The sequence below is a fragment of the Heteronotia binoei genome, chromosome 7 (genome assembly GCF_032191835.1).
Source record: "Heteronotia binoei isolate CCM8104 ecotype False Entrance Well chromosome 7, APGP_CSIRO_Hbin_v1, whole genome shotgun sequence".
NCBI lineage: Eukaryota > Metazoa > Chordata > Lepidosauria > Squamata > Gekkonidae > Heteronotia > Heteronotia binoei.
In genome coordinates this window covers 67,205,840-67,224,924 of record NC_083229.1, presented here as the reverse complement: position 1 = coordinate 67,224,924, position 19,085 = coordinate 67,205,840, and the positions used below count along the sequence as shown (strand labels likewise).

At 40.9% G+C, this 19,085-nt stretch overlaps 1 protein-coding gene across 1 annotated transcript in view; it reads right to left on the bottom strand.

Moving 5' to 3' along the window:
- The window catches only part of ATP6V1H (ATPase H+ transporting V1 subunit H), a 55,217-nt gene extending 42,562 nt beyond the window's left edge, over nt 1-12,655 (bottom strand). Inside the window, exons 1-2 of the mRNA XM_060243795.1 lie at nt 12,476-12,655; nt 8,781-8,903 (exon numbers count right to left, since the gene is read on the bottom strand). Coding sequence (XP_060099778.1) covers nt 8,781-8,884 — 104 coding nt within the window. The 5' untranslated portion in view covers nt 8,885-8,903; nt 12,476-12,655. The remainder of the gene's footprint in view (nt 1-8,780; nt 8,904-12,475) is intronic.
- Nucleotides 12,656-19,085: the final 6,430 nt, after the last annotated feature.

Below are 19,085 nucleotides of genomic sequence, written 5' to 3'. Positions count from 1 at the left end.
AACTAACCAGGCCTTCTTGGACAACTCCTCTGCTCTAGACCTTTTCAGTCTGGCTTCAGGCCTGACTATGGGACACATAAGAGAAGCCATGTTGGATAAGGCCAATGGCCCATTCAGTCCAACACTCTGTGTCACACAGTGGCCAAAAAAAAAAACCCAGGTGCCATCAGGAGGTCCATCAATGGGGCCAGGACATTAGAAGCCCTCTCACTATTGTCCCCCCCAAGCACCAAGAATACAGAGCATCACTGCCTCAGAGAGAGAATACAGAGCATCACTGCCTCAGAGAGTTCCACCGCCTAGGCGGGGAGGGCGGGATATAAATGTAAATATAAATAAATAAATAAATAAAAATACCCTGTGGCTAATAGCCACTGATGGACCTCTGCTCCATATGTTTATCCAAAACCCTCTTGAAGTTGTCTATGCTTGTAGCTGCCCACCACCTCCTGTGGCAGTGAATTCCATGTGTTAATCATGTTGTGAAATATTGTGAGGAAAATTGTTTCAACTTTCCCACACAGTTCAATGGACCGCTGGATCACAAAAGAAATTGAGAGATCTTTAGTATTGAAAAATATATATTTTATTTCTAAAGGTATAGGGACACTGGGATGAAAATAACATGATCGACTACATCCTTAGACCATCACTAACAAGCTTAGTACTCAGTCAGCGCTCCCAGATCCAAAAGTGCCAGCTGCTTTTTTTTTTAACTGTCATTTTCAATCCTCTGCTTAACATTCCATCAGCTCTCATCTCATTGGCAATGAGCCAGATATCCCTTCCTGAGTCAGCTAAACAATACAAACTGGTAAACATATTTACCCCTATAATGACTGAACTTTAGACACTGCCTAGGCATGCAATATAAATACTCAGAATTCCAATAAATCACCCTTTGGGTGAAGAAGTACTTCCTTTTAATTTGTTCTAACCCAACTGCTCAGCAATTTCATTGAGTGTTCATGAGTTCTTGTATAGTGAGAAGGGGGGAAAAGTACTTCTTTCTCTACCGTCTCTATCCCATGCATAATTTTGTAAACCTCTATCATGTCACCCCTCAGTCGACGTTTCTCCAAGCTACAGAGCCCCAAGCAAAAATAGTCCTCATGGTTTTGGTTGATCTTTGTTGCTTCTACTGGTTATCTACACTGGAGTATGACATCTTCTTGAGGAGATTGAACTCAAAGGGCTGCCATCAGAGACCAGCTGTCATCAGTGTGAGAACTGTCCTGTGGAGTTTCACAAAGCACAGTGCTATCCTCCATTCTATTCAGCCTCTACATAAAGCCCTTAGGACATATCATTGATAGATTTTGAGCTTGCCATTATCAATATGCTAACAACACTCAGGTCAACAGATCCTTATTCAAATTTCCTGGTGATGAGGCAGAGGTCCTGAATCACTGCCTGTCCTTACATAGTCTATTAGATCTCTCACCCAACTGACTTACACTCTATGAACCATCCTGAGTCTCCATGAGAAAGCAGATTGTAAATAACATAAGTAAAAATAAATAGGTAAACATAAACAGCTTTCCTGAAGTTAGACGGTACTCAGCACACTGAGACTTGGTTTAGATCGGTGGTACTTACAATGCGACTCACAGAGAGCCACATTTGCAATCAAATCACGTCATCTACATGTCTAATTGCAATGTGTGGTTCCCATCTGCAGATACCTAAATCCACGGATTAGGGCCACACCAACACTAAAAAGAATTCCTTGCAAACTTGGGTGACTCTAGCTTTGCAGAAAAATCTGAAATCAAAAATCAAATATATAGGGAGGCTTAAACCCCTCCCCAAATAAAATTATGTTGCCTGCACAGACAACAAACTTAAAGTAGCGAAGGAAACTGGCAAATACCAGCAGACACCAGTAGCTGGGCTCAATAGTAAATGGTTGCGCCTGGACCCATGCCAGCCTTGGCCATATGGGTAGTGGCGGGATCCCTCTGCAAGCCTCACAGCCACCCCCCCCCCCGGTATATTCTCAGCGCCAGAACGTCCACTAGGCAGCCTGAGGCCAGATCAGCCCTCCCATCCATCCTTGCCTCCGAGGCAAGGGAAATCACTAGCTTGGGAGCAACTGCCACGGGGCTTCCAGCCTCAGTGTGCATGGTTACTGCTTGCTTGCTGTTACTCCGTCCCTCACGTCTGTGCTTCCAGGCACAGATGTGAGGGATGGAGAGCCAGCGCGTACATGCACACACTGAGCCTGGAAGCTCCGTGGTCGAGCTCACCCTCGCCAAGGAGGTGAGGGGCGGTGGGGGTGCCTGGCCTGGGGTGGCAGCCTTGCGCAGGCTCTCTAGCGCCAGCACTGTATATTCTAATAGTCAAGTTGGCCAAATGTAAGGATACTTAAATCCAGTGAATGGACCTATGAAATGACAAGACAGATCTTTCTACAAAACTGCAACACATTCCAGGTTTGCAGAAAAATGTAAAATCTTTTACACACACATATATGCACACATATACATACATACACACAGATACAGACACACACACACACACACATATATATATATGGGATTTTAAAAAAAACAAACAATAAAAGCAGTGCTTGTTACCATCAAACAAAGAAGCCATGTGCTTGACCTCAAACACATATACAACGTAATACATAATAACATAATACGTAACAGAGAAAACATGTTACAAGACAGACCCCAAAGAGACAATAACAAAACACCAGTAGTGGTCACACACAACTCTCAACTGAAAACAGTTCAACGTATCATCAACAACTTACAACCTCTATTGGATAGTGACAGCTCTCTTTCAAAAGTTCTGGGGGCTAAACCTTTCCTTGCACACAGACAGCCCCCCAATCTCAAACAACTCCTCAACCACAACAATACAACATCGCATCTGAGCAGGAACACCGGGAACAGAGCTTGCAATAAACCCAAGTGCCAACTTTGCTGCCACATACACCCAGACAACACAGCCACTGGGCCTAAGAGAATTAACTATACCATCTCAGGCTCATTAGAACATAAGAATATAAGAGAAGCCATGTTGGATCAGGCCAATGGCCCATCCAGTCCAACACTCTGTGTCACACAGTGGCCAAAATAATATATATATATACACACACACACACACATATATAATATACTCACTGTGGTTAATAGCCATTGATGGACCTCTGCTCCATATTTTTATCTAACCCCCTCTTGAAGCTGTCTATGCTTGTAGCCGCCACCACCTCCTGTGGCAGTGAATTCCACATGTTAATCACCCTTTGGGTGAAGAAGTACTTCCTTTTATCTGTTTTAACCTGACTGCTCAGCATGAATGCCCACGAGTTCTTGTATTGTGAGAAAGAGAGAAAAGTATTTTTCTACTTTCTCCATGCCATGCATTATCTTGTAAACCTCTATCATGTCACCCCGCAGTCGACGTTTCTCCAAGCTAAAGAGCCCCAAGCGTTTTAACCTTTCTTCATAGGGAAAGTGTTCCAAACCTTTAATCATTCTAGTTGCCCTTTTCTGGACTTTTTCCAATGCTATAATATCCTTTTTGAGGTGCAGTGACCAGAATTGCACACAGTATTCCAAATGAGACCATACCATCGATTTATACAGGGGCATTATGATACTGGCTGATTTGTTTTCAATTCCCTTCCTAATAATTCCCAGCATAGCATTGGCCTTTTTTATTGCAATCGCACACTGTCTTGACATTTTCAGTGAGTTATCTACCACGACCCCAAGATCTCTCTCTTGGTCAGTCTCTGTCAGTTCACACCCCATCAACTTGTATTTGTAGCTGGGATTCTTGGCCCCAATGTGCATTACGTTGCACTTGGCCACACTAAACCTCATCTGCCACGTTGATGCCCACTCACGCCTCAACAGATCCCTTTGGAGTGCCTCACAATCCTCTCCAGTTTGGTGCCAGTTTGGTGTAGTGGTTAAGTGTGCGGACTCTTATCTGGGAGAACCGGGTTTGATTCCCCACTCCTTCACTTGCACCTGCTGGCATGGCCTTGGATCAGCCATAGCTCTGGCAGAGGCTGTCCTTGAAAGGGCAGCTGCTGTGAGAGCCCTCTCCAGGGTGTCTGTTGTGGGGGAGGAAGATAAAGGAGATTGTGAGCCACTCTAAGACTCTTCGGAGTGGAGGGCGGGATATAAATCCAGTATCATCTTCTTCTTCTCTTGTTCTCACCACCCTGAACAATTTAGTGTCATCTGAAAATTTGGCCACTTCACTGCTCACTCCCAACTCCAGATCATTTATGAACAAGTTAAAGAGCATGGGACCCAGTACTAAGCACAAAGACTGCCCATTTATACTCACTCTCTGCTTCCTATTAATTAGCCAGTTTTTGATCCACAAGAGGACCTGTCCTTTTACTCCATGACTCTCGAGCTTTCTAAGGAGCCTTTGATGAAGAGCTTTATCAAAAGCTTTCTGGAAGGCAAGGTAAACAACATCTATTGGATCTCCTTTGTCCACATGTTTGTTCACCCCCTCAAAGAACTGTAACAGGTTAGTGAGGCAAGATCTTCCCCTGCAGAACCCCTGCTGAGTCTTCCTCAATAACCCGTGTTCATCAATGTGCCTACTCATTCTGTCCTTGATAATGGTTTCTACCAACTTTCCCAGTACTGAAGTCAGACTGACTGGCCTGTAATTTCCCGGATCTCCTCTGGAACCCTCATTCATTTGTTCATCTTCCAACATTATATATGCCATTAAATGCCAACAATGCCCCACAATTCTCTACATAGGGCAAACAGAACAAACCCTACGCCAAAGGATAGATGGACACAAATCTGACATCAGGAATTACAGAAGTGAGAAACCTGTTGGAGAACACTTTAACCTTCCTGAGCATTCAATGGGTGACCTCAAAGTAGCTGTTTTACTGCAAAGGAACTTCAAGAACAGAATGGAGAGAGAAACTGCTGAATTACAAATTATCATGAAACTTGGAACAAACACTCCCCAGGACCGGACAGGGATATTGGGTTTTTATCTCATTACATATGCTAAACCAACTCTCACTGAGTATAGCTGTGCATCCACAGTGTTTCAATGCATTTCTTTTTTAGAAGTGTATCAGAATAATGGTTTCTTTGTGTTGACATGCTCAAATGAGGGATGTGGGCTGTTTGTCTCATTACATATACTAACCCACCTTTCACTATACTTTAATGTACCCTGTTTTTCTAATGGCTAACATATTATTTATCTTTTAAAACAGTGTATCAGAATATTTGGGGGGGGGGTTGTTTTTGGTTTTTTTATATTGACATACTTAAATGGGGGATATTGGCTGTTTGTCTTATTGCATATACCAACCCATCCTCCACTGTATTTTAATGTCTTCCTTTTTTTCTAATGGCAAACTATAATTGATGTTATAATCGCTTGAGAAACCATGACCTCTATTTAAACTAACAAAGCCAGAATGTTACTAGATTTATGGCACTTCGCACCTACAACAGCAGTCTGCTTTTTTATCACCCTCCAATGGTTTTTTTAGTCCGGCTTTGTCCTAACACTAACAAACACAGATCCCTATTTATGATTCTTTTAATCTGCTAAAAACATTCCCATGATTCTACACTGCCCACTTATATTATGAATTGCTGCTTCCATTCCCATTTTATCTGATGAAGTCTGCTGAAAAGCATACAAAAGCTTACATTCTGAATAAAACTTAGTTGGTCTTAACGGTGCACTTGTCTACTGCTTTGTTCTGTAGCTTCAGAACAACACGGCCGCCTACTTGGATCTTTAATACATAATTATTAATATTAAATATAATGTCTCTCCCCATCACTGTTGAACTTTAGCCAGCCCTTGTGTACCTGGAATGAGTGGGAAAGCGTCCCTCTTGCTTTCACGCTCTCTCCTCAGCATGAGGCACAGAGTGAGACTGCCAAAGTACCCAGAAGAGGTCAACTGGCTGCAGAGAAAGAGGAATAAAACTGCCACCATCCCACTTTCCTCAAGTGGCTGCCACGTTTTTCAAGTGATTGCCACTTGAGAAAAGAGCCAGGTTGTCCCTGGTAACAGTGAAAGTTTTACCCTCTTCTCTGTAGCCAGCTTGCTTTCCTCCTGGCAGCACCTGGGTGCTGGGATGAAAGTGCAAAGATTACAGAGAAGGGATGTTAATTGGAGAGGATGGGCCATTTACTTCCACCTCCCACCCCTGGCACAAGGCCTGCAGCTCAGGAAGGCTTGCACCATACCCATCCTTCAGTCCCTGTGGCAGCAGCTGCTACAAGATGTAAACAAACCACAAGCCTTAGCCCTGCCAAGAAAGTGGACATCACATTGGGGAACAGTGCTCAGAAGAGTCACAGGCAGCATGTCAAAGAACCACACACATTTGACATAATGAGCTGACAGCTCTGCCACCTCTGAAATCCATTTCAAGAATTCCTTGAGGTTTCATGTGACTTTTTTTTAGCCACAGAACTTAGAACATTTGCTTTATGTTGCTGGGAATTAGTCTTTCGGTACGTTCTACCACTGAGCTGATTCCAACGTTGTTGAAAGAGCAGGGACTAGCCATCTATGTTTACAATTGCCTTGAAAGTACTGATGTTTCAGTAACATCCTGCTTAAAGTTTACAATAATTTATGGTATATGGCATCTCTAGAGCTTAGGGGAAAAGATTTTTTTTTAAATCAATCCTATATTCCACATAAAGCAATGACCAACCCTCTTTGCCAGGAATCATACCACCACTTGGGATGTGTTAAGTATATCATTTAGATCAGAACTGATTAACAGCATACAGTGCAGATTTTCTTAGCCTCAAAACAAAGCCTTTAAAAAAAATAAAACTCCAGGATAGTATTTAATTCCATATTTCTTATAAACCATGTTAGAAAGCTATTCCAGAGGTTAATGAACCAGTCCTGCTCAGCAGGGCTGGAGGGGATAACACATTTAATACTGTTGTCTAGGAATTAACATGGCCATCTTTCTAGCCACAGTAAGACAGGTACAAAATTACAATGCTACAGCAGAAAGAAGCAGCTGTTAAGGTCCGCACTGCTGCTATCTAATTAAAAAAAAAAGAACTCTTTCACTCCCTAAGTGACACAGCAGCTTGTGATTACTTTTTCCTCTTTGTTACACACTTCCTTACAGTATGCATAGTTCCTCTTCTGTGCAAAGGGCCACTTAGTAGTGGAAAGTGCTGTCGATTAATGATAACACTGTAGAGTTTTCAAAGCAAAAGATGTTCAGAGGTGGTTTGCCATTGCCTACTTCTGCATTGTGACCCTGGACTTCCTTTGGTGGCCTCCCATCAAAATTCTAACCAGGGCCAGCCTTGCTTAGCTTCCAAAATCTGACAAGATTCGGGCTAGTCTGGGCTATCCAGGTCAGGGCCACTTAACTTCTCTGAAATTTTCAATCTTATTAGAACTCATCTCATTGATAACCATTTTTTTAAAGCAGCATTGATCCCATTCTGCAATGTTGTCTGCAGGAGCTAACAAGCCATGGCCCTTGGATGCCTAAGCTTCCAGCCATCTAAACTTTCTGAATTGGCTTTTAAATTTTATTTTGCCTATTAAAAACAAAAACTGGAAATTTTGTTAAGAGGGACTATAAAAGTCAACCTTTTCAAGTTACCTTTTGGTTCTTGGTAGCTAAGAGAGATTCTCTCTCTATGGTAAATAATTGCTCACTGATTCTTTCATTCTCCTCTGATGGACACCGCGTGCTTCAGAACAGGGCAGGATATTGCTCTTTAGCTCTATGGACTCAGGAAACAAAGTTTAATTTACATAAGCCTCTAGCTGTCACAAAAAAGGATAGTGCAGGATTTCAGAACTATATTTTCTACTTCTGCAATTCCCATTAAAAGTTTATTGCACTTCTATATTCTAAACTCAGTGAATTTGAACACCCCAAAGCTTAATGCTCTCCTTTATAAGCTACGGATAAAATATATATTTGTATTTTACTGGAGACAAGATCTTCTAAAGGCAGCTGAAACATTTCCAAATTAGGGAAGGAAAAAAAGGATTACTAAAGAACCTATAATGGAAACCTTAAGGTAAGGATTTCCTGTAAATAGAATGGGAAACCAACATTTATAGATTGTTGTGTGATCTTTTAAAAACTGTTTGCACAACACCTGAGAGCAAAAGGCAGAAGGGGGGGCAAGGCAGAAGGAATCCTCAGAAGCAGGATTGTGCCTTTGGATCAATCACTGTGTACATCTACTCTAAGTCCTATGTTGGGCCTCAACCATCATCCTATCAATTTTCAAGTGCTGGCATGTGTCAAACACTGAAGTACTGACCTATGAATAACATAAATATAAGAATAATAGGAATATCCTAACTCTTATCTCAGTTTTGCAAAATGTTTGCATTTGGATTGCATGAAGCCACTCCCCCAAGGAACACCATATAACCAAAAACATGTTTATTCAGAAGTAAGACACACCAAGCTCAGTGAAACTTACTTTCCAGTAAGTGGGCTAAAGAGTGCAATTATCTGCCAAAGTACTAGAATTTCCAGAGAAATTGGTACTTTGAAACCTGCATTTTGCAAGACTTTGTGAACTCTACTAACATTTTAAATAATTTTTCCACTGTATACTTTACTGTTCTAAAATGTTCCATCTTGCTGTAACAATCCATTTCCATTGACTCAGGATTTTTCCAGTTCCCACAACAACATGAAAGACTGACTTTAGACATTTTACACAAGGAATAACATTGGTAACAAGTCTTCCAGCCTATAGAAAAGCATCAACTAGCAATCTAACCAGTTCATTACTTACTGGAGATATGATTGCCAAATGACTTTGTTAGCCCGAACCTCGGCAGCTTTGGCAGCAACAATGTTGGTGGGGACAGCAGCATCCACAGCTCCCCGGATATCCATTTTGATACTGATTCAGAACCTACAAAGGAAGCAAAGGTAACCAGTATTGATTTTCTAAAATACTGGACAAAGCTTCAGACAGTGCACTTCCACTAAAATCCTACTTCATTCATCCCATTGAAATCAGCAAGCTGAGATTATTCAAACTGTGGTTCACACAATAAGGCCCCAGAACTCTCCAATGCACATAAAAGCGGTAACTTCCAGTAGAATTAGAGGTATGTGGAGGGTAAAAAACGGTGTTTCTTTTCAAATATCACAGCAAGTATCTCACTCACCATATTCAGAATAACCTACCAAAAGTGTGGGGCTAAAGGAAGAATCAGAAAAATGCATCTCACAAACTTGATCTGATCAAGCCTTGGTACATGTGTTCTTAATGTACAGAAGAAAATGCCTACAAGCACATGCCTACTGCCATTTTCCCCTTTATTTCAATCCATTAGGACAGGGGTGGCCAATGGTAGCGCTCCAGAAGTTTTTTTGCCTACAACTCCCATCAGCCCCAGCCAGCATGGCCAGTGGCTGGGGCTGATGGGAGTTGTAGGCAAAAAAACATCTGGAGAGCTACCGTTGGCCACCCCTGCATTAAGACATGGAGCAAAGTTTTGTAGAATGGTATTCCAAGAACAGTTAATCCTGTCCTTTTCTTTCTTTTTGATGCCCAGGTTAAAATCATTCAGGAACGTGGTCCTAGTGAAGAAACAATTGTAGCTTCTTCAATGGTGAATCCAATTATAGATTCCAATGCTGAATCTAAAAGAATGATTAAAAACATTGTAAATCTGTGGCTTACAGGGTGACTATTTTGCCCTAATCTATGTGGTTTTGGGGAAAATATTTTAGAACAAATCCAAATAATCACCAACCTAACTACTGCTTTTACCCCCAAGCAACTATTTTTAAATGGGGACATTGATCTAGATAAACTGTCGCCTTTCTTCTCTCAGCAGCTAGAACAGCGGTGGCACTAGATGTAAATCAGATAAACCTCCTGATTTAAACTGCTATCATAAAAAGCTATGAAGTACCTACATAATAGCCAAGTTCTCTGACAATATTAGCCAATTTGAATGTCTTCTCTCCTCTTCTACTTTCTCAGCTGTCTGGTTTCCTATTCTAGAATATCCCATTGCACAATAAACCATCCCTAATATAATTAGTTAGTTTTCCTTATGGTAGAGTTTATTACTGCTACTTATATTGATTAATGGCATGGAATATCTCGGTCAATCACTATTAGTTTCTATATAAGCTATAGGTAAATTTCCTTATGAAGGGTTCAACTTTACAACCATTTTTACTAGTTAATATTTGAATGTTATTGTGCTTTATATTTGAGTTATGATCATATTTAACAGTATACATGCACTTTGTATATAATGGTGAAACTGCAATAAAAGGTATTTTGGGGGGGGGGGCATTCTAAGTGGAGCCAGCAATGCCTTTCGGCCGATTACAATTTTAACCATTTTTATCTGTTTTTAATTGCTCTTCCCTGTAAAAGTGAATGCTACTCAACTCTTCCTTGATCAGTTTAATGACTGACTTCATGACAGTCCAGTTTTCATCAGTTTTTTTCTTCCCTTTTCCTTTTCGTTACCCCATCCTTCCCTTCCCTTAAATGCCATTTTGTTGTTTTCCCCCTTTTCTTCCATCTTTCTTCCCGCTGCCTTGTCCCTCCCTTGCCCTTGGTGCTCCCTAGACATAACCCTTCTCTTAGCCTGGATTGGAATTGGGTTTGGGAATTGTTCCCTATCCATGTTGGGGAAACTAAGGTTCAACCTTTGATGGGGGGAAGACAGTTTATCACTTATGCAGGATGGTGGGAATTTGTAGGAATGGAAGGTGCTTTTTCTGTCTTTGTCTTCTCTTCTTATGAGGGTTGGAATTCACTGTCATGGATTTAAGGAGAGGAGGGCAAATCCTAGACCAAGATAAGTGTTAGCATAATAGACAATTTCATCTAATACCGCCTTGAAGGAATAATTTCTCATTTCAGTAATGTTCAATATTTCCAATTGTGGCTGCTACTAAATATAGAGACTGGGAGTGAATGTCCCAAATCCTGGGAAGTATATATTTAAAAAAAAACATTGCAAATCCATCTATTGTTTTTATTTTATAGCTGTTTTATTTTGATTCTTTTTCAAATAAATTACTTAGAATAATTCATTTTAGAAAAGCAACTAATAAAGTTATTATCATGTAACATGTGATTCTCTTACTTCAGAACAGCCACTGCTGTTCCCCATGAAGTATTGCTTCAAAAAAAGAACTAAGCCCCTCTTTTTAAAAAAAAAATGCATCAGATAAATGCTACACACAGGACAACAGATCTCTAGCTCCACATTTCAAAATATGAATTAGTTGCCAAATAGTGGAATGGTCAGGCAAAATGCAAATTCACTTTCAGGGAAAGTGTTTCCTATGTATGTTGCTTTTATGGTTCACACTGTAGATACAATTCTGCTAGGGTATTATTGACTAGCTTCTAATTTCTGTGGTCCAAGAACATGGACATTTCCCAATTTCAGCTAAAAAAGTAATTAATCTGTCCTAAACATTAAACAGTAGCATTTGAGTTGTACTAGTTCATAAGGAAAAGCAGAAGCAAAGAACATAGCTTACATACCAGAACTAGTGACCTTCAGCATTTCTGCTTTCAGCTTCCTAAAGGTTAAATCTGGCCTAGTCTGACTTTGATGCCAAAACAAGTTTCCTGTTTTTAACATGTCAAATCATGGTTGGGGCAGCAACTTCAGACTCTTTGACCTGTTCAAACCAGCTTGAACTCCACCGCAACCATCTGCCCACACACAAGAACCAGCTGGATCCTTTCCTTCTTTCTATTAGTGTAATCTAACCATATCTGTCATTGGGGGACACAACTACTGCAAGCCCTCAAACAGCAGATCACCCTCAAAGACAGCAATTTCACATTCTAACATACAATGCATTTGAAGGATCTGACCAACAATTAAGAGATGAGATTTTAAATTTTACAGGGAACAGCTTCTTCTGGGCAAGCCCTAACTAAAGGGTCAGATATTTCTTGCCATTCAATCAGATTGACTGTGTGGGGTATTTTGCCTTACATAACAAAATGCATCTTGGCTCACTTGCTTGAGTTACATGTTATGTACAACACCTATTCTAACTTCATAGAGATACAAAATACTGTAGTTTAAACCAAACCATAGAGGGCAGGTTCAACAACAGATACTCCCCATGAGAAAGCACAGGGGTGATGCTAATTACTTATATGACAATACACCGGTGAGGGGGAGGCGCGCAAAAGAACAGCTACATCCATCACAGCTTGCTCGTGTGACCTTCCCAGTCACTATCAAATACGTAAGAACCAAAAGGTCGGATCACGCAAGGCAATTCTCACGGGACGTGCTATATGGAATGCCTATGAGCTAGTGGATTCTATCTGGATCCTATCTAGTTCTACCCCACCAAAATCCCGTCAAAATCGCTCCAGGAAATCGCCCTTGCTGATCACCCCGACACCTCCCTGCTGGGTTCCCCGCTGTCGGCACAGAAAACTACCGAGCTAGAGACCTGCCTTGCTCGCTCGCTTACCTCCCTCAATTGCTTGCCCACTCGCTCCAACTGGCAAGCAGGTTCTTGGACTACGCAGCAGCTGGTGACCCACACTAACGCGCTACAGGTTGAAGCGGCCACTCCGAATCATGTGACACCATGCACAGCTGACAGTAGCTAGACGGAGCTACGGGTCCCGCGACGGCTCAAACCACCAAGGAAGGCGGAGGTAACGTTGGCCGCCTGTTAAAGTTGGCAGAAGGTGTGTGCGTGGTGTGGCAGGTACACACGCAGAATTCGGTGAACACAGCTTGGTTTTCAGAGCCTGGGCTCTAAAAATAGAGTTTATTTGGTGGTTTTAATTTTACTTGCCTAAAACGAAATTGTTCAATAATTATAGCCCCTTTGCCTATGATTCTTCTTAACGCCCCCCCCTTTCAAATTGCTATACTAGAAACGGGGGGGGGGGGGGAGAGTGGAGAATGGAATCAACAAGGTTTGGTTTATTTGTAAATTTTTAGAGAACTTAAATAAGATGGGTCCAGTGATCATTTTGTAGAAAAATAGGTGGTGGAGCTCATCCAGGGATTGTTATACAGCTGCACCTCCTATTCAATGGACAAGGAGGTGGAACTCTCAAAGGTTCAGGAGCTGTGCTCCTGTGAGTTCCCATTGAATCTGAGGCCTGGATGGGCCAATCCTAGACTCCCAGCGTATCAAAGTAAGACGGAAAATGGGCATTGTAAAACAAAACACTGGAAAGTTCTGTAGAAATTATTCTTACTAATAAGAACTCAGGAGAAAGCTGCGACTTATTTAACTAAAATAAAATGTAAGAACGATACTCATCCAGAAATAATGTTTTGATTAAAAATAAAGAGTTTCAGAAGGAAAATGACTGTCTTCCCTTTCATTTCCTGTAACAAAAGATTCTTGTTTTATATATTCTGGAAATTGCAGCTACTTACTTATCTGCTATCAGTTGACCTTTTCAGATACTTCAGCCTAAGTAATTTTTATTACATTTCTGCTACCGTATTAACTCTTATACAAGAAACAGAATGGAAGTCTTCTGAAAATAAAGACCAGGCAAAAGGTTGGGCTAACACAAAATGCTCATATAATTCACACAATATACTTGATTAACGTTTAAAAAGAAACCAAACATGACAGAGCTCAGATCCAGGTGCATACCAGACAGAATTTAAAATCAATTTAAGTCATTCCTAATTCACTCTTTAAAAAATATTTTAACAAACAGTACAACATTAATGTAATTCTATGATAATTCTAAACAATGAATATCCATATCTATAAAATGGTGAGAGATGTTTTAAAAGCAAATAATTAAACCAATCCATATATTGAGAATATATTAAAGTCCTAACATCTAAACATAATGCTAGCAAGATTTTTCAGACAATGCCAAGAAAGAGTAGACAGCTGGAATTGAAGTTTGCGAGTCAGTTCCTTTGGATGCAAATTCTAAAAAGGGAAACCAAAGTTCAAGAGCTGCAGATTGGTGAGATGGATTGTCAATGAATTGAAGCTGGTCTGAAATTTTGTCTGATTTTTTTTAAAAGTCCCATAGGCTTTATATATCAGTGTGAATTGAACGTATTTCCTTTGATTTGCATTTAGAAGCCAGGAACACTTTAGCTGCCATGAGGAGTACTGATATGAGGTCTTTTATTGAATCTGGAATATCTAGGTCACTTTTGATTGTAACAGCATTAGAAACATGAATAGATGGAGAAATGACATAATTTAAACACAGGAATTGAGGTGAATGAATCAGTGACTGATTTCCCACTAGCCTTATGCCACTTGAACGCTCCTCCACGAGGCTTCCTTCGGATTTCATACTATGCCCTGATGGATAGCTTGTGGGCAGAATGCTCCTAGAAAGGCTTCTATTGGTCGGAACGCCAGCAAGAAGAGCCAACACACCAGTTTCTTCCAGAACAAATGGTGTATTATACAGATTATTTACAGAAGTGCAGATATATACATACACAGTCCAGAGTAACAGTATGCTTCGCCAGTCCTTCATTCACGTCGAGAAAAAAACATACTGGCTACTCAGCTGTTAATATAGTTCAGCCCACCAATCAGCTAATTCTGCTGACTCACTATGACTCTCTTAGAAAGTCTAGTTATTACCAATTATTGCATCAGCCAGAGTAGTCCTGTGACCTCTGTCATGTGACACCTGTCATTCTGACAGTTCATGATCTACCATGCTTCACAGCAAACTAGAGTATATCAACATGCCCCGGGGCTGCAAGCAGCTTTGCCTTTTTCATGTGGCAAACAGAAACTGGTTTTTAGAGGATCTTGTTTGCTGCATGAAAGAGGCGGAGCGAGTTATAGCCCCGGGGCAGATAATGTGAAATCCAATGGAAGCCCTGCAAAGAAGAGGAAAGTGAGAGCGGCACAAGGCTAGTGGGAAATTGGTCAGTATCTCATAAGGGCAAACACACCTTCAGGTAACTTTCCTCTACATGCCCTACAAGTTGAGTGCAGATTGGATTCATGGAGTATGAATTACACAGTACCAGTGCAATCAAAGAGATGCAATGTCAGCTCAACAGGACTGATGTCTAGCACAGAAGCACACTTCGTGCAAGCTCTGTGTAAGAAAATTGTAAGGGAAACAAAAGCCAGCAAAAGCCCAGGTGAATTTCAGCCATCTCCACCTGGAAAGCTGCCATTTTCCTTCATTTTTTTGCTAATAACGTCCAACGTTGGAGTTTTATTTCAGAACTTTACCACTAGGATTCCTTGTTTTTTCAGCAGTGGTAACTCCTATGAAAAAGACAATAATGTCAAGAAAAGCCGAAGGCAGGAAAAGCAAGAAGACCCAACATGAGATGGATTGACTCAATAAAGGAAGCCACGGTCCTCAGTTTGCAAGACCTGAGAATGGTTGTTAATGATAGGATGTTTTGGAGGACATTAATTCATAAAGTAATTATAAGTTGGAAGTGACTTGATGGAACTTAACACACGCCTCCTATGGCCATGACCTTAAAGGTATTGTACAGTTGGTTGATTTGTTTCATTCTGTATATTTGCTTCCTGTATGCTCTCTAGTGCACTCACCTTCAATGAAAACTACACCATGCAACTGCTCTGCAATTCCTTTGGGTAGTAAAGAGCGGAGAATAAAAACCAACTCTTGACTAAAGATAGGGACACTTGGTCAGTTATTGCATAGGAGAGATGTTCCTTGGAGCAAAGTAACTTCAGATTTAAACTAGCATTGTGCTGCTAGAAAGCCAAGGACAAGAATACAAAACTTCATAGTGGAGCCAGCTAAAGCACTTGCTCTTTAGATGTCAATGTCTTCGGAAATTCTTCTGACTTAATATGGATGGATGAATGGATTTGCTGATGCAGCCAGACACCTGATACAGCTACTACCTGTTTATAGCCAACTTCCATGTTCAGAGGCAATTTACGGTACCTCTGAAGACCAGTTTCTGAGACAGCTATAACAGAGGAACACTTTGGCCTCTGTGCTCCTGCTTGTGAGCGTTACACTGTTTCCCAGTGTAACAAATAGAATGCTGGACTACAGGGACCATTGGTCTGGTCCATGATTATTCATATTTTCTTAAATCATAAAATCATAGAGTTGGAATGGGCCATAGAGGCCATCAAGCCCAACCCCCTGCTCAATACAGGATCAGCCTAGAACATCCCTAACAAAGTCCAGCCGTTACTTAAAGACTGTCAGAGAGGGGAAGCTCACCACCTCCCTCGGTAGCTGGTGTGTGTGTTAGGCTCTTCTCAGGACATAGAAGTAACTCTACTGCCTGTAGAGTTTATTCCCTGCATTAAATAGAATGGCAGGGACAGGGAGAGGGTCAGATGGGCAAATGAGAAGGAAGATGAGGTTGGGATGAGATGAATGTCAGGAGAATCCATATAAGACTAAATGGTTCAAGAAAGGTGTAGCTAAGAAAGTGAGTGCTGAGGAGAGAGCCACAAAGAAGCAAAGTTAGCCTACAAGAAAGATTCTCTCAAGCCCAAATTCATTGAAACATTAGGAGCTGGCCATGACCTGGGTAATCCAGGCAAGCTCAATCTTGTCAGATCTCAGAAGCTAAGCAGAGTTGACTCTGGTTAGTGAATGGATGAGAGAGAGACCTTGAAATACCAAGTTGAGAGGGACAGGGCAGGATTTATTCAGCCACCTCTCTGAATATCCTCCAGGTCCCCAGTAGGGGTCAGTCACCAGAAGTTGACATACAACAACAACAAATAAAGAAGGGGCAATTCAAACAGTCATGGTCTAGTTTATTAATACATTACTCGCCTCATAGATGCAAGGTCAACATGATTTCCAGGTGCACACACACATGCAAAATAAAAAAAATACTCCCCCCCCCCCGCAAAAAAAAAAAGAAACACTGGGAATTGCAGGATGGAAGCTAGGGTTGCCAACCTTCAGATGGGACTTGATGATCTCCCAAAATTAAAGTGATCTCCAGGCAGTAGAAATCTATTCCTCAGGAAAAGGTGGCTGCTTTGGATGATGGATTCTATTGCTTTGTACCCAACTGAGGTCCCTCCCCAAACTCCACCCTTTCTAATTTCCACCCTCCAAATCTCCAGGTATTTCCCAACCCATAGCTGGCAACCCTAACAGGAATTCTCAGCTTTTAAAATATGCCATTTTCAGGCATTTTCAGTTCTGATCAGGACTGTAGGAAGGGTAGTTTTAAACCTTTTATTCTATCTTACGCTCCTGATCTAAAAAATCTAAAAACCAGGGAGCTAATATTTAGGGGAGGTTTATAGGTCCAAATTTCCTCAACAAGGCAAATGCCAGCTCCCAAGGGGAATGGACAAGTGAAGAGCTGTGCTCCCTATGATCCTGATTTCCCATTGCTGCATATCTAGTAAGTGCTTTTTTTTTTTTTTTAGAAAGGTCAGTGCTCCAGTCATAGAACTCCCAGCGTCTCATCTGGTTTATCCCTCTCATAAGCTACTTATTATCCTGGGAAACAATAAGTCCTTCTAAAGTTAGCTCACTCCCATGTAGGAGATTCCAGGTTTAAGCCCTTGTGAGAAATGTACATGTTTGTTCTGTACCCAACCCAGAGTGCTTCTAGTCTTCAGAATCCTCAAATACCTGTGCTTAATATTTCACTGTGCCAAACATTGAGATGTTGTCCAACATGCCAAGTGTCATGCGGAAATTACGTAGAAGAACATGAAGGACCATATTGTGAATAACCAAAAATGCTAACTGTATGAAGTCCATTCACAAGATAATTATGGGAACGTGAACAAATGATGGGGTAAAACCTTTTGGCTGGGAAGTCATGCAAGCAACACTGTTGACCTTTGTAAAATGGCATCAGAATGTTGTATAACACATTCGAAAGATCCCCTTCTTGGAAAACAAAAATGGAACCATTTCCCACATGTAATATAATAAGCAGACAATGTATTAGTTCACTCTCAAAAGCTGATCTGAAAGTGATTGCATTCAACAAACTGTGAAATCTGTGAAATGTGAAATTCTCCACAGTAATTGGATTACAGTATGTGCAGAACAGGGTGAAAACAAAGGGCAACAATTTGTCACAAATATAATTATGAAAATATTCCAGACAATCTGAAGTGGCTGTATCATTAATGGGACTTAATGAATGAATCGGTAACAATTTAGCCTCCAGTTTCACTTTGTACTCTTCTGCTCCCACCTGTATTACAGGAGGCTGAATTGATGAATACATGCAATCTAAATTGTGCTGTTTAATGTAACCTGTTAATCAATTCTCATGAGTGAAACTGTGTTCTGTTTAAGCAAATATCAAAAGCCTATTAATAACCCACCTGAAGTGTCCATGTGGCCATTGCTAATATGGAATTTTCATTTTGATTGGAAGGATTAACTAAAGACCATCTATTAATCAATTGCCTACTCTAATGGACAAATACCAGCCCCCTAAGTTGGATCCAGCAGTTCAGCAGCATGTGCCCAGGACAACTGTCATCCTGCACTTAATCTTTTCTATTAAAAAAGCAACACATACATACCAATTAACTGCATTCTGCTAATTTATACTCCATCTTATTGGAGACAGTTTCAAGGATTGCAGGTATTCTCCAAGATGCTTCATCATAGATGCCAAATCAGAATTCTCATCTTTTTTTTAAAAAAAGAAAAACTTGTACCAACATTGAGGTATACAATAGTCAAAAAGCTAGAGCAAAGAATTAATATTGCATGGACTAGGAAAGGAATTGCTGCTCAGTGAACAGATAATCCTATTTGCCTTCCCAGCCACAAGCACTGCAGGAGAGATTTGACAAACTTCACCTGCCCTGATGCAAGAAGTTAATCTTATGCTGCTTTTATTCACTTCAGTATCTGAATTTTGGATGTGTTTCTTAAAAAATGATATTTTCCCAAGAGAACTGTGGAATTCAATTCCAAAACATGCCCTTTTATGAGCTGTCAGGGTGGAGGCATTATCTCCTTTCTTTTAGGACACCAAACACCACTGCAGAAGAGGAAAATGAAGGCATCACTAAGAAAACACAGCCATTTTTCAAGGTAAGGATAGTCCAAGATACTGAAATGAGAAGAGGGATGGATTAAATCATTATAGCATCAATCCAAAATCTC